The 17,032-nt window shown below is 41.3% G+C and overlaps 1 protein-coding gene across 1 annotated transcript in view; it reads right to left on the bottom strand.

Moving 5' to 3' along the window:
• The window catches only part of crybg1a (crystallin beta-gamma domain containing 1a), a gene marked incomplete at its 5' end in the record, with an annotated part of 49,499 nt that extends 32,716 nt beyond the window's left edge, over window positions 1-16,783 (bottom strand). Inside the window, one exon of the mRNA XM_080512587.1 lies at window positions 16,437-16,783. Coding sequence (XP_080368713.1) covers window positions 16,437-16,783 — 347 coding nt within the window. The remainder of the gene's footprint in view (window positions 1-16,436) is intronic.
• Between the last annotated feature and the right edge of the window lie 249 nt (window positions 16,784-17,032).

The raw sequence follows: 17,032 nt of genomic DNA, 5'->3' as shown, positions 1-17,032 counted from the left end.
ACCTGTGTTTGAAATGCCACCTTAAGGTAATGTGAAGAAAGCTTGAGAGGGAATGCTGTAAAACTATTTGACAATCTCTGTGGCATGACTGAAGCAGAGGAACTGTACCAACAGCGACACAAAGCATCTCTCTAATGCTCCTGTTGGCCCTGCGTGTTATTTTTAGAGTGCAGACACTTCGAACTGAACAGTTTAGCTGGGTTTCCCCCCCCCCCCCCCCCCCCCCGTCCCAAAGCGGCGTTGAACGAAACACACCGGGGTGAAAAGAGCAATGTGACAGTTGAAGGATGACGTTTAACTCCACACACGAAGAGCAATTAGAGTCCGAGCGGAGTTTCTGGCAAACACGTGCAACACGAGGAGGAGAAGACGACGTCCCTGCGAGCTGAAGCCTTGTCATTTGCAGATGCAGTCACGCCCAGTCTGCAAACCCACCTTCCTCTGGGAGAACGGCATTCCTGCACCGCAGGCCGGGTTAACTCCACACCGCCACACTGTGGCGGAAAGGCAGCACTGCGAGCAACGCCTCGCCTGAGTTCCCAACTACTTTTCAGGCATTATTTTATACGTACGGTCTTTAACGTATCCCAAAGTCAGCACTTTATTTGGACCATATGTTGTTTATAAAGGAAGATTGACATTAAGCAGCACCTTGGAATCAACCAGCCAGGAGTGTGCAATAACAGACTTTTGCCACAAGGGGGCAGAGCTCAACTAAAAAAATTAAAAAATAAAAACATTTGTAGAAATCAATCAATCATCATGAATTATTATTTAGATTGATTATTGACTTTGTGAGGAAGATTTAAAAATTGTTTTGGGGGCATTTTCTTATCGGGAGGTTTATTGTTATTATTCATAGTAAATATAACTTTCTGGGCATCCTACCATAGAATCATGATTTAATCCTCTTGTATTGGACGTATTGTCAACAATGAGTGAGAATGAAAATAAAAACAGAGGAAGAATAAAAAAAAAAACAGGTTAAATGTCTTTGGAGACGTTAAAAATGACAGCGTGAGAGTTGACTTGTTGACAAACCATTGATGCACATACCTCTCACCCTATCCAGATTGCCTATTTCACCCAAAATGGTTCGACGGCTTCCAGGGACGCATGAATCGACTTGTTGCCGTCAGTCCGACGGGCCCACAAACGGCAGCATGGCGTAATCGTGCCGATACATGTGGGCGAGAAGAACAACAACGGGCTGCCGCATCGTGTAAAAATATTGACTCTTAAAGGAATAGTTTAGACTGGAAGACGTTGATCTGCGCGGCCTCAGATTACAGTTAAATCTGCCACTTTTGGTTGCCGATTTGCTTGATCGGTCGGTTTTTGATGTCGCGTGTCTGGATTTGCTGAGTCGCCCCTGGCACAGCGACCCTGTTTCTCAAAAACGGTTCCCTCTCAGCTGTTGACTCTCGCGTTGCCGTGCCGCCATAGATGACTCCAGTCTGCAATCTGATTTATAGTCCCATGTGGGATTTCACACGTCAACGTCCTTGCAGCGGTGGATGGATGTGCCCTACAGTTATGCAGCTCTCTCCCAGGACTCCGCCAGCCTCTGTGCCAGATCAGTTAAGAAATTAAGTCGAGCGTGCAGAAAGACAACGACCTGGCCTTTCTTCAAGCTGTCACTACAATTATAACCGGAGCATTTTTGAACAAGTGCATAGAGTTTGGAACAATGCGATAAATACTTGAAGTGCACAAAGGGCTGAGTTTGCAAAAAACACAACTTTTGTCACGTTTGTTGCATTGTGCTTCATTGTCACTTCATTTAGTATTCAAAAAGTAGCTGTAATCCGATTTATCCAAAAGGTACTGCTGAGGTACAAAGTGATTGACACATGCTTCAAATCAGGCTGTTAAACTTTCTCCATCAAGGCGCCAGTCTGAACACGAGAGGTGCCAGTGAAATGTAATCCTAATAATCTATGACCAACCAACTCCTTGGACAGTACGCTTGACATCCTTTCCCTTCCTCAATGTGTTCCAATGAAATAATTTAATCCAAAAGCAGGCGACACACAAGGCACCTATAACCCAAACCTGACGTTTACACCGAAATGCGGAAAATGATGTAATTAGCATGGCAGGCCACAAGCTGGTGCTGTTGGGTTTGTTTTTCTTTTTTGTGTGAGACCACACTTAGATGCACAAGAGAATACGGACTGGGAGCCTAACCCTAACCAGATAAAGGACATTTGGTATTAAAAAAAAAAAAAAGGCTATGACCTCCGATAGGGAATTTAAAATCCACAGAACACTGAATATACCAAAAGCTCTGTACTGCTACCTTTTAGAGAGTCCCTCATGTCCCGGTGGGAGTAAAGTTGTAGAAGCTGAGATCTGTCTCTCACCCACTCCGTCAACGTTCAGACCAGCTTCAACTTGCCCGAATATCCTCTCTGCTGCACTGCAGACAGATAATATAGGCTCCACGATACAAAGCACTCAGCTCATTACATTTACATGCTTGCTCTTTGTCGTCTTTGAAGACTTGATTAAACTACATCTTGAGGTACAAACGTGTTTCTATGGGAAAATGTACAAAGTAAGACAAAAAAAACAACAATATCAGAGCTTTGTGTGCAGGCTGCTTTCAGGCTGCCACCTTATCTAATCCTTCTTAAGTCAGCAGGTAAACACAGATAGATGGACTCTGGACAGAGGTTAAATGAGCGTTGAAATATATGCATTTCCACACGTGCCAAAACAGCAGTGAGGAGATCAACGTCTGTACGACAGATCAAAGAAACGCTTCTCACCGTTATCTTTTATCGGCACACATGTACAGGGTGTGATCTAAAACGTGTGCGACTATTCTGTTCCGCGAACAAATGTTCTTCCCACAAAGCACCTTGGTATTTTCAGGAGCAAAAGAGCGTCGTCCCTGGGTGGGCTCGAACCACCAACCTTTCGGTTAACAGCCGAACGCGCTAACCAATTGCGCCACAGAGACAGCTGCATGCCGGCCTGTTAGCAGGAGGAGCAGGAGGGAAGGACTGGGGTTGATCGTGGGAACTTCATTACACAACAATATTTCACTCGACCTTAAAAAACCACCTTAAAAAAAACCCACCTTATCCTTCTAATTCAGTCATTTATTGGCATAATCTTTGAGGTCTAAAGATTTAAGATCTGCAAAACTGTATTTAATGAGCTGACGGCTTCTCCACTGCGGAGCACTGAATGCACCAACATTAAATAATTAATTCAATGTGTCATTAATGAATTAAAATTGGAATTCAATGTGAAAGTATTATCAAAACAATAAGTAATTATTTAAATGTGTCATTAATTATTTAAAATTGTAATAAAATATATAAATGTGTCATTAAATATGTAATTTATTCATTAAAATAAGAATTCGTTTTGTGCAAAAAAAAAACCTGGATATAATTATTTCACAATGTAATTACATGTGCCAAAATTAAATAAATACACCATTAAATAATTAATTAAATGGGTCATTCATTCAATACTATTGTAATAAAATATATAAATGAGTCATTAATTAATTAAAAATAATTCATTTGATGTAAAAAAAAACACATTTAATTATATCAATATTTAATTAATTTTTCATGGTCCGGTGGTGCCCTGCCTCGTGAATTTATGTCTTGCCAATGCTTATATATTGTAATTTTCCCCCCCTAATTTAAAGTCGCAGGGATAGTTTCTCACACCTGCACGAAATACTAGTCATCAATCGTTTTCGCCTTTCAGGAAGAAAGCAGAGAGAACATGCAAACATGGTGACTAAGATGCATTCAATATGTTTTTTGACCAAATTTTTTTCCCCCCAAAGTGAATAAATCTGAAAAATTCTACATTTTCATCTTTAAAGTGCTGGAAGATTAGTGTCAAAACCCCGTCGGTCCCCAAATCTTCTGTTCTTCCTCTCACTGTGGAGCAAAAACCAAAAATAAGTACTTATGCACAAATGCCACATGGACATTTGTCTCTTTGGGTTTTTTTGTTGTTGTTTTGGTTCTGTGTTTATTGTGGCAGCGGTGTGACTCCTGCAGTGTTTTCTGTGGCTGCACAATCAGGACCGACACGATTTCTCCATTTGCAGCATCGAGTGTTCGCAGCAGCAGCAGCTACTGGATAAACCGAAAACAAGGGATGGAGAGAATTCAACTCCACTGACTCACCCTCCGGAGGGGTTGAATGAGTCACTGGAAGAAGTTCCTTGTTCTAATATTGGAAAACTGAAAAGCTGGACCACACTGGGGGAGCACGTTGGAGCGATCCGGTGACGAGACGTGATAGAAAACTGCTGCTTGAAGGTCAAACACAAACGCTTCTGTTTTACTGTTTCAAAATAAATAAATAAATAAAACGTGAAGCAAAGAACAATGCATTGGACCCACAGACTTAAGACACAATCTACATAGGCTTTTGCACAGTCAATGTAAGGCAGCTGTTGTTTGTGAGCGCGGCCGAGGGATTAAGGAGTGCCTGGAACAACTTCTCCGGAGCCCAATGTTTGCCAGACGCAGGGCGGGTCCGCGGCAGCCGCTTCCACTCGGACCAGCAACGACCGAGAACCACAGCCAACTGTGGGAGACGATTTAGAAAAACTTCCCGGTGCGTGTTGGAACGGACTTCAATTCGCGAAACGCGACACGTATCTGTGGTGCGTTGAGCTCGGAGACAAACGGCAATAAAGAAGACCGTTGAGTGTAGTGGAAGTACCGGTAATAACACACACAGGCAGTATTTCATAGTGGCAATTAGCTTTGGGGGGGGGTGGGAGGAGGAGAGACTTTATTACAACTACAAAACAGATCGTAATAATTGATTTGTTGACTTTGGAAGAGGAGCTTGGAACTTATGATATCTTGCTTCAGGTAACGCACTCGGTTTGCCGTCATACTAACTTTCATTTCTATCCACGGAGTTATAAAAGGCCAGCAATCGACTCCGTTTAAAGCAAATATAATAGGATATTTGTCACCCCTGTTTTTCAGTGGAAACGGAAAACGTTCTGATTCCGTTTCCACGACAACGATGCTCGGAGCTGCCGAAACGGCAACTTTTTGGGAAAACTGACGGGCAATAACGACAAAGTTTCCTCCAGAGTGTCACGACTCCAAGTCCATATATTCTTCTCGGTACTATCATAGTACCAACAGCAATCCAACTTCCGTTGTCTCGTCATTGCAAATGTTTACAGTACATTGTTGTCTGTAGGAATGTGTGCTATAACAACTAACGGCCTTGCATGTTAACATTGTTTGCAGTGTCTCAGACATTGGCGTTTAGAGCGAAACATCTACTGAAATCAATGAAAATGCAAAAATTATGCATTTTTTTTGTTTTTATTTTTTACAAGATGTGTAAACAGGGTCTAAATTAATTAGTCCCAGTTTCATCCCTAATTCTGATCATGTCTTGGCCAACTATATAGTGTAATAAATGTATAAAACAAGATCAACAAACTGAGGTGAAGCCTGGTTGCTTACAGTCAAGTAGAGTAAAGTTAAAGTTAGTAATTGCAAGTTACAACTTAAGTTTTTTTTTTTAAATATGGACATTTTTTTGGCCATCTTACTTGTGAGAAAACCCAATGCAAGTGTTTTTTTTTTTTTTTGCACAACCCTAAAATACACACACTTTGAAAATGCAATGTATTTGCATGAGCGTAAAGTTTTTTTGCACACTTTCATACAGGATGTCAGTAAGTCAGTCTCAAAGTGTTTGCAGGACTTGGTGCTCAGTCTGTTGCAAAGTCATGATGAAGTTCCACGAAATTCCTTCCACAAAGAGAACTTTCTTTGCTGAGGGGGGGAAAGAAACAAAACAAAAAAACAAAAAAACCACGAGTCAGCGTACAGAGCTCAAAACCGTTGTGCCGTCCCGGAGGCGTGCCGTGTGAGAAACGCGTGGTCCTGGAAGAATGTTGTACAGTACCGTGTACATTTGTTTTTGTGTTCTGAAACACACTAATGAACGAGTGCACACAGGTTTTTTTTTTTTTTATCAGGGAGTGTGGGAGTTTCGGGACCGCGGCCAGGTTGTGTGAGCTTTACTTTGAAAAGTCTGTTTGCTGCTCCCTCTGTTTTCTATCACTGCACAAAAGACACCAACAATGTGTTTGTTGTTGCAGTTAACACCCAGAATCCCTGCTGAGTGCGCGGCGTGCCGGACCTCAAACACACAGCCAACACACAAGTATGATTATACGTAGTTTGTGCTCAGTATTCAATGTAAGTCAATTAATTCTGCAATTAAATAAATATAAGTTTTGCTTCGCCATGTGGTGGATACATAACACAATCTAGATTTAATAGGCAATCCAAACAAAATAAGCTGATAAATGTCCATTAAATTAAATGCAATGACATGCAAGACAATGTAAATATTTAGTTTAAATGTCGAAAAGGGGAAAAACTGCACAGAAACCTCCAGATACAGGCGCTGGATGCTCGCGTTCATCCAAACCTTAAGAGGCAATATATTAATTACTGGGAACCACCGTCTGTGAGCACGGAACGCAGACCTGACGCCACAACCAAAATACCCACTTCTTTATCAAACCAGGCTAAAGAAAAGAGGAACACTGCAGTCGATAATCATCATCTTCTCTTCTAACTTCGTCTGAACATTGTTCTGAACATAGACGTTGAGAAAACCACAATTCAAACCACGCGAGATGAAAAATTTAAACGTAATGTAACCTCCTCAACATGCTCCAAACAAAACGACGCTTTGATTTGCCCGTCTATTAAACACCACCAGCACACATGCGGCAACACGGCTTATGAAGTGGCTCTAATTTGTTGACACTGTAATGAGACATATTTTACCAGAACGTTTTAATATGCTAGCGAGGAGCCGGTGGAAATGTGATGTTCCCCGCTGCTGTTGTTACTCCTGGTTGTCGTGGTCGTAGCTGTTATTATCAAATCACAATTAATCGGAGTTCCCTCAAGCAGGCCAGTTCCACACCGACCGATCAGATGAACCTCCTTCATTTGTTATGGAGCCGCTCCATTAGAAATGTATTGATTGAATATCAGCTCGCTGTTACCGTCATACAAGGCCAAAGTTTTGAGGATTTTTGGGGAATGTTGAATGAATTGAATGATTTAACTACTCCATGCATGGTTTTAAAGAACAATGACATTTTATTTTAAACTATTGTGACCTTTTACAGCTAGTAAAAATGGTACTGAACACCAATAATACTGCATTTAAAACTGCAACTAAAATAAAACCAGATTCTAACTTAAAGGACGATTTTAAGAATCTATCACAGTGGATATGATCAAATGGTGAAGATTTTCTATCATCTAAAGCAGGTAAGTGATATCTAGTAAAATTATGGCAGAAGTTATAAAAGTTGTCATTCAACAAATTAACCACTGTTGATGTGGGGGGGGGAATGAGAAAGTTATGAAATGGTCACTCATCCTATAAGAGTTACTTATTTTCTAAGGGTGTGTTCAAACTCATTGAAGTTGTTCCGATTCTATCAAACCTCGGTTTGTTTGCTGCGCTGGAATTAAAAGGCATCTAGACTAAAGCATATAAATCCCCTGAGGGGAATTCTTTTTTTTACGTATTAACTTATCGTATTTCTGGGACGTGGGTGGAAGCTACTTCAAGACGCTCCAGGGAGCTGAGGAGGGTCGAGGGTCAAGGGTCAAGGGTCTTGCTCCAGGAGTCACGGTGGCGAACTTTTCCCCCCTAAGAACTCCTGATCCCAGATCTGCTCCTCTCCCCTTGAGGCCACCGCTCCCTAAAAGAAGCGCCCAACATGGGGCTCGAACCCACGACCCTGAGATTAAGAGTCTCATGCTCTACCGACTGAGCTAGCCGGGCACATGCTGGTAGCCTACAGATCTCACACCTTCAGTTGGTTCGGTTTGCTTTATCGCTGCTCGTTCTGAAACCGGTAAACCACCGTGGACACCGTCACTCAATTACAACAGCCACCCATTTGGGGGCGCTGTCGCCCGGAACGAACACAGAGAGGAAGAGAAAGAAAAGCATGACGGAATAGAAACCAGGCTCCTAGGCTGGTCCGAACCGAAAGTGAAAATCTTGTCCGTTTAGCAGGCGAGTCGCCAACTGCGATATAATTTGTATTCAGACGAGGGCTACTCAATTAATTAAATTTTACTGGAGATTATGACTTTCAAAATTGTAATCCCGATTAAAACTCGATTAATTTGGCAGCTCTATTCTTGCGCAGATCAAACAGCAGTGAACATCAGGAGAGCAGATCCAGATGAAGGCACCTAAACAAAAAGCGAATCCTTCCGTTTCGTTTCAATGACGCACAGATCAGACGTCAGCGTTGTTAAATAACCAGAAACATTCTCCGGTAAGAACCGTGTGAGGAGGTGCAGCACATTTAGCAGCACGTAACTTGAGTTTTACCAACACTGAAACATTGCCATAGGCTTCTGTCAGGTCTTTAGGTAATTACGATCTGATTGGCTGGTTGTTCTTGTTTTGACAGTATTGGCGCAGGAACCAACAGCTGAAGGAATTAAGAGTATTCGCGGAACCGTGATGTTCTGATGTTATCGTAAGTAGACCTGCTACACTCCGTGAGCAACAACACGACAGACACGACTGTCAGGTGAAGTCATGTGCTTTAGATCTGCTGACACAACAACTGAACCCTGACAGGCGACACTCCAAGTCAACAAGGGTTTCAACAACTGCTTTTCCGTCTGTCAGTATTAAAAAAAACAAAAAAACTGCAGCGACCACACTGATTTCTGAGATGAACCGTCGATTCCTAACATTTTCCTAAGAAGCTCTTCAACCGCTGACGTTTCACGGAGGGACAAGACTGTAATTTGAAGAGCAGTGTTCAGTTGTGGGTTGAGAAAGTATAACAACTACAAATTATTTCAGATTAAAATTTAAAAAAAAGTTTGGGATAACATTTTTTAAATCAAAGCTGAAAACCTATTTTTTTAGGTTGGCTTTTAACTCTGTCTAGGGCAGTGTATTTATTCTGTATGCTCTGTTTTTATGAATCTCTGGAAGGCTTCCAACAACCTGCAGCAACGTCGCACCTGTGTTTTATTGTTTTTATGTATTATTCTTGTATTTGTTTCTTAATGCATTGTTTTTATAGCTTTGTTGTAAAGCACTTTGGGTAACACTGGGTTATTTATTGTAAAGGGCTATACAAATAAAATTTGATTGATTGATTGATTGAAAAATGTCATCCGACTGTTCATGAACTTGATATAAGAGCGACTAAAATAAGATGTCTTTTCATGAAGGGATCGTCTGTACTTTAGTGTAGGATGAAGGCAGAATAACGTTTTATTGTCGCTGATCAATTTAACAGCTATTAGTTGCTAAATATTGCATATTAAATCGTCAAATTCCAACGTTTCATGCAAACTCATTATCCAATCAATGACTTTTGGATCTGTTGGACGACTAACAATCGCATTTTCAAAAACATTAAATACTGCAATATTGTAAAAACTTATAACGACCCATTAAACATTTGCAATTGATGTTATATAAGGTGATTCAATATGTGCTCCATAGAGCTAATAAAGAAAAATAAAACAGGATGAAAGAACCAAATGTCTCTTCTAAAAGCCACCACCGGCATCGACCGCGTCTGGAATACCTCCTGCAGCCATGTTTTTGCAAAACGCTTTCTAACCAGTATGTCTAGTTGGAATTAGCGCATTGTAATTAAAAGGAGGAGCAACAAAAAAGAAAGTAAAAGGAGTCAGGAGAGAAAAAGGTCTGTGAAAAAAAAAAGTGTGTGAGCACATAAAACTCGACAGTCTGGTCTGAGAAAACAAAACAAAAAAAAAGATTGTACCTTTATACAGCCTCATCATTTTGCTGTGGACAGATGTGGTATTGAAAATCAAGCTCTTGCATTTCTTTAAACGACAACAATGGAGTGGCGACACTCCTCACTGACATTAGGATTATTAATCCAGAACAAAAGGCTGGTTGCGCAACAAGATGTCCACGTACATCACAACAAGTAAAACACCTTATGAAGGCTCCAGCTGCACAAATGGTCTATTTTGACGTGTGCGAGGATTTCCACCCTTTTTCCCCCGGAGCATCTTTCCTTTGTTTTCAAAAATTCTTCCTTCCAGCCACTCCAAATGACTCATTAACTCCGACCTTATTTTTGAAGTGGCCATGACTATGTCCGACATAATGAGTTAACAAAAAAATAAACATCCATACCGACGCCGCCGGCCGGCTGAACACAATCAATCTGAAAACCCTCAGCACTTTTTAAAGGCATGAGGTAATTCCTGTTTAAAGCACCTGTGGGCATGTCGGTGTCGTTGCCACGCCGATCAATCAATCAGTGAATCAGCACTTGAAAGGTTAAAAAGTTAAAAAGCTCCGCTGGCTGAGTGTCTTCCTTTAAAGACGAACCGAGAGAAAGTTTGACTGTTTGGACTTAAAAAGTGAAAGAAAAAAAAAAAAAAACAGTTCCGACGAGTTCGACAGACCTGTGAGAGCAAAACGTCATCGCTGAACCAGGATGTAAGCGACGCCTGGTTATTGCCTCGGAGCTTCTTTTTTTTTGCATGCGCCGGTTTAATATTAACAGAATCCTGGCAGCTGTCCTTCAGCATTCACACACTTCACTTTAGTAGCACTGAGGCTGCAGTTAGATTCGTACATACAACTCATATACACGATAGTTTCAAAGCTGTTTTTGCAAATAAAACAGGTTTTTTTCCTGCATGTTTGTAGTTCGTGACAAAAATCTGCATGTTTTAGCTTTTTATCCTCCGACAATAACAATTACTCATCGTAAACATTGAGTCATTTTCTCTTCTCATCTAATTACACCATTTTCTGTGTTTCTGCCTTGTAAACGTGAAACTTTTCCGACACACAAAAAATGCAAAAACGATGCATTTTCACTTGAAATTTCTATTAACCGTGCCACTCTATCACGAACAGTCACACTCTAATAAACCTAATTTGAACGTTTGAACACTTTGCATATTTAACTCATATTTAACTCTCACTTTAAACATTTCCACCTTCAGTGTAGAAATAAAACTTGGGCCTGTTTGGAATATTCACCTATCAAGACCGTAAGGCTGGGACATGTTTTCCCGGTAAAACTCTGCACAACACAGGAGTCTTTATGAGGAACTCTTATCTGACATCATCACCTGATCTGAGTTCATGAGAAGGACAGATACTTTATTTACAAGACCTTCTGTGCTGCTGCGTTGTCTCTGATTGAAGCAAAGGAAATAATAGCATAAACGAATAAGGACGCGATTACATTTCTCTAAATAATAACATATAAGAGTGCAGTCAAACCTCATGGCTGGCAAGCTGACGGATTTTATTTTGCACCTCGATTCCCTTGTTTGTTGACCAATAAATGCAGATAAACAGTGTGGTCCTTTATATATTATCACAGCCTGAGAAAACAAGAGGTGTATACACAAACTGTGAAGATAATAAACCCTGAGATTACATAAAATTGATCACAGATTGATCACAGAGGTAAAAGTCTGTTCGTTTAGCCTCAAGGTCACAGCATCCCCAACTAATGAACACGTGTTGACGTCTGCTTTTTAAACGTTCGGCAAACAAATGAAAGTCATCGTCATGCAGCAGAGAGCAAATACTTTCCTAAACGAGCATGGCTCTAGGGCGATGCACTGTACACTATCTTTGACATCTCAGCCTAGCATTCAGAAGCGGCTTTTCTGTGAAGGTAATGCAGTTTTTGCCGACACTCTCACACGCAACATGTTAGAGGTTTCACTGTTGAAAGAAAATCCTCCACTTCAAAACAATGCCTTCGCTTCAAATCATCAAATATCAAGATACCCAAGATTTAAAGAAAACTTAAAAAATGTCCTAAAAAAACCCCCCAAAAAACAAGAAATGAAATTCTACTGATTAAATACGGAGGAAAAATAGACATTTAATGGACTTTAAGATAAAGCGAAGATGGACGCCATACAAACCACGTACCGTAATTTCTGGACTATTAATCGCATCCGAATACAAGCCGCATTGACCAAATTTAAAAAAGAAAACGAGAGAGCGACGGCAGGTGAATTACAGCAAAAAATACACTGACAAAAGTATTTTATCGGTTATTTGCTGATTGTGATTCTGAAGAGGAAGATTTTCCTCTGAAGACGACGACAGGTCGGTTTTACGTGATGCACCTGAACGCATCACCCAGGGTTTGTGGCTCCTGCGGTAAAGACCGGACCACATAAAGTGGCTACAATAGCGAGACGAGGTCAGAAAGACAGAAATATCACTTTGAGAGGCAAATGTTGGAGAAGCAGCGGTGCTCAAAACAGCGCAGACACAGGGGGGAGTAGAATCTGGCCACTCAAAGCTCCTTAATCCGTAAATTAGCCGCGTCGTTGTTGAAGCCGCAGGGTTCAGAGCGTGTGAAAAGTAGTAGTAGCTCATAGTCCGGAAATTATGGTAACTGCACCTCATGAGGTGAGCTTCGTCTTTGTGGAGCAATCGCAGTGTGTTTGATGATTATCAAACAAAGTACCCCATCAGTGGCGGTTTAAGTCGATGTTACAGATAAAGCAACGATTTCAAGTGAAAACGGAAAAGTTGTGTTGAGTTTTGGGTCTTTGTTTACCCGACAACAGTGAAAACGCAACTTTCTGAAAACGCCGGGGCTCTGGCGTCGTGCAGATGAGCGAAAATGACACTTTCTGCAAAAGCTCGGGCTCCATAGTAAATAGTCGATGGACGATAACAACAACGTCTGTCTCCAGAGTGTCATGACTCCACATTCTCCTGGGACTTTTGGTAGTTTTGTGTTCGAGAGTCATCCGTATTGGCGACCCAACTACGTCGTCCGCCCGTACAAACAAATGTCAGTGTGCTCTCCATTTTCAACCTTTACAGCCTATTATGCCACAGATGTTGATAAAAGTAATGGTCGCAGTTCCATCCATGTCTTGTGCTGTGCAGTTCTGTACCATTTCGTAGTTTTGTGGTTCAACAGATCCAACTTGACCTCGTCTCGGTTCTAACGAGGATATTTTAGCACCAAACATATCCAGCACTTTGACCTGTCAAACTGAATATGAACCTGCTTCAGGCCTTTTCCAGGTCTTCACTTCTGCCCCCAACAATCAATTTTACACAAAGGACCAGTCAAATATTTCTTGCTGATGTGAGAAGGAGATAGAAAGTTATTCAAAACATTTCTGCTGAAGATACAAAACTGCCAAGTCAAGACAGGATTGTATTTTTTTTTGTTAAATCTGTTGGAACTTTTAATTTAATTGTGTTTGTTGTGTTCTAAGTCACCTTCGCCTTGATTTTATGAAAATTTTTTTTACATCTCCATGCAATTTTGAACTCAACTTAAAGACATTTTACCCCCAATGATCTAAAACTTCAGTCGAAGAATGTCACAGACTTATCTGATTTGACGTACTTTATATACACTGAAATGGATGTATAATTCTTTTCTCACACCAAAGTAAAGTACAGGACGGTATTGCTGGTACGTTCTGAGGAAAGGCCCAAATACTGAAGTGTGTATTCTTGGCTGGGTTTTTTACAAAAATAAGCAAAATACTGAACCCATCCCTCTCGTATTATCGCAGAATTTGAACAGACTGTACTCTAGCGGCCCCCCCACGGTGCAGGTAAGTTTGCCGTGCTGATCAGATTCCAGCGAGTCGCGAGTCTGGAAATTCAAAAAGGCCTGTGACATAACTCTCCTCCGTCACTCTGACAGAACAAACACAGCCAAGTCCTCATCCTTTAGCACAACAATCACTTCTCTGAAAGGCGATATTCTATTATTGCCACTGTTTGTGTACCGTAGCTGTAATATATAGGTCACTTAACCCAGGCGCGGTTTAATCCTGTGCAAAGTTACTCGGCGAGTCACCGAACGCAATGAAAGGCAGTGTTCAGGGAGTGTATAGGAGCGAAATCCACAGAGGAATTGTGATTCTTTACCTCAGTTCTTGGCCTGCAAGGTGCGGATAGAACAAGGCCTCACCTACAAGTGCAAGTGGACTTTATACATTTTCAATCACTGCCGTTGTGTGATCTGAATATAAACTTCGACTGAACAAGCATGTTTCAAAATCTGAATCATGAAATGCAAATAACATCCAATGTGCAAACGTCTACATTCTTAGAGCAGCTGTTGCAGAAACGGTAGTCAAAAGCAAGGATGCAAATAATCGCAGTGGCAATTAGATTTTTAATAATCTCACCCGATGAAAATACGGCTTTGTCCCCGTGGCGTAATTAGCACATTCGGTCGTTGATTGAAAGGTTGATGGGTCAATGCTATCTCCATAATTACCACCCTGGTACAAAATAATCACCAGGTTGGCCGTTTTAAAAAAAACAAGACATATTCTAGTGGACATCCAGCAAATAAACCAAAACGTTTTGTTGTCCGCAATCAAATGTTGGTTTGCAAATCTTCATTTGACCCTGGAAGGTGTAGAAACGTCCCAAATGTTAACAAGAGTCTTGCCTGCATTAAAGTAAAACTTAAATTAAACATGATTTGAGAACATATTGTTCTTCTGGAAACAACGTGCAGTATTCTTTCCCAGTCTATTTATTAAATTGCAATAAATATATAAAAAATGTTGGTCTAATTGGAAACGGTTTTATTTTCTGGTGGGACTGTATATATTCATGCTTTTTACCATAAAGGTAATTGTGGGTTTTGTATTATTTTGGTCATTTGTTAGTGTTCAGTTTTAGATTAATATGGGTGACTTTAGTTATTTCACATTATCTTTTTTTTTTTTTTTTGTTCAATAAATTGTCACATAAACAGAAGAACATCTCGCCGCCATCACGTGTCCTTAAATTACTTTGTTGTATTCGGAAATAAAGTTGAATTGCATTATATTGAATAGAAAAATATATTCCAATTGGGATTTATAAAACGTCCTGCACATATGAAAACTTTGGGAAAATATATAAAAACGGAAACGTGAACAAATTCTATCATAAATGGCAGCCTATTATCGATTTGTTTATGACCATGAAATCTATTTATTTTGTATATTTTAAATTGTTTCCATTGTATTGTTGTATTGGTTTATTTTTTTGTCATTGTTCTTAAAATAAAATGTAAATCTGATCATGTATACAAGCTAGTTTAATGCCAATATCAGTATGCCATGTTTTTGTCTAAAATGTCTCTTTTCATATCAAGTTTGTTGGGTTTCGCACTTATTCGAACTTTTAGACGACAATGTTGGTTAAGACGTTCGTTGTATACCTGTTGTGTTGTTTCAGAAGTCCTACACCCTTAGCGGTCTCGTCTATTACGGCGACTATCTCAATAACGGAGGTTTGCACCGAGAAGCAGATTCCACTCAATTCTCAAAGCTCCCAACTGTATCCGACTGAAATGAGCGTCACGCGTTACGTCAATCAAAATGCTTGCGTTTCGGTAAGCGGATCACAGGTTGTGCCCACATGAGCAACTTCCCATCATTTGTGACACAACATAAACTCATCTGCATCCCACAGATTTGAAATATGGAAACGTGGCCTAACCCTGCACGACAGGTTTGTCTTTTCAAATTTTTTTTTTTAAGCCAGAGCTGCAAACGCTGATTCACGTAAGCCAAGCGTCAATGAAGGTCAACCTGACAATGAGACGGTGTGAGTGAGTCAGAGGTGTTTTTGTCAACCTGTCAACATGTCGGTTGGGACGTGGATCTGCACGATCAAACACACAAGATTAAAAATAAAATAAAAGAGAGAGGACAGAGGAATAACTGGGAATCTTTCGCTGGGGAAACGCCGAGTCAGCAGGGCGGTGGTGCCCCTCTGAAGACGAGCGCCACCAGAAGTGTGCAAATGGGGGGGGGTTCAAAGGCCTCAAACTCAAAATCACAACAGCATCTTTTGCAGGTTTCATCTGTTTCTACTCGGTTTGTTTACCTCTTACCACATTTGTCAAACTTATCCACAGAGGCATGCATGACTAAACTAGCTCAGCTCGAAACCACACTGTGTAGATTTGCAGAATAATAAGAAGAAAAAAACTGCCAGAGGGGGTAAACGGCCTCTCTTGTGAGTTCTTTCCTTTCTTGTGAAATACTGTGTAAATGTTTCAAGGTGGCAGCTCTGGGGGGGTGGAGGAGGAGGGGGGGTGGGTCTCTGGACCTCCTCACCCACTTTCATCAGCATCTCTGTGAACTGATCTGAGGGTAGAATTTTTTTTTTTTTTATAACATGGCACAATTGATCACAAATGTTTGTGACTGCTTGCAAATTGGCTGGGATGATCATTGCTTTGCAATATGAAAACACAATTTGAATTTAAGTTATCTGCAGGTATTTTGTTTTGTTTTTAAGATACTTTTTATGAGGGATTGGGGAAAAGAAAAAAAAAAAATCCTAAAAGTAAATTTGAAATAACAAATTGCACTTGCGCGGCTTACATGTGGCGGTCGAAGCTGTCCAGCTCTCCGGTCTCGGAGAAAAACACGTCGTCTTGACTTTTCTTCGACTTCTTCTTCTTCAGCTTGAGCGAGAACAGCCGCTTCCCCTTCTTCTCTTTCGGGGACGTGAGGAGCCGGTCCCCGGGCAGCGTGGCGCTGTCCCCCAGGCTGAGGGGACCGCCGGTGGTCGGCGGGGCGACGACGGAGGAGGAGGAATAATAATCCCCGGGGGAGAGAGTCTCGGCTCCATCTCTGAGGGAGCCCGTCCGCTTCCGCTCCTTGTTCTCCTTGTCGGGCGATTTGAGCTTAAAGACGTTTTTGAGTTTGAGCGAGCCGGACTTACTCATGGCGTCCAGGCACGGAGGAGAAGTGAAAACACACAAAAAAAAAAGAAGGGGGAAGGAGGGAAAGTAGGAAGGTAGGAGCACCGGGGGAAGGAGTGCGCACTTTTTCAGGGAGGAGTGACGGGGTTGGGTGAATCACCGGGATAACCTGCGGAGCGGGTTCCCGCGACCTGCCTGCACAGGCCGCGCGCGCCACCAGGTAACGTCCCGGTGGAGGTGAACGGGACAACTTCGTCTACATTAAAAAAAAAA

The sequence above is a fragment of the Blennius ocellaris genome (genome assembly GCF_963422515.1).
Source record: "Blennius ocellaris genome assembly, chromosome: 17".
In the NCBI taxonomy this organism is placed as follows: domain Eukaryota; kingdom Metazoa; phylum Chordata; class Actinopteri; order Blenniiformes; family Blenniidae; genus Blennius; species Blennius ocellaris.
Note: the sequence above shows the minus strand (reverse complement) of the source record. Positions and strands in the feature narration are given on the sequence as shown.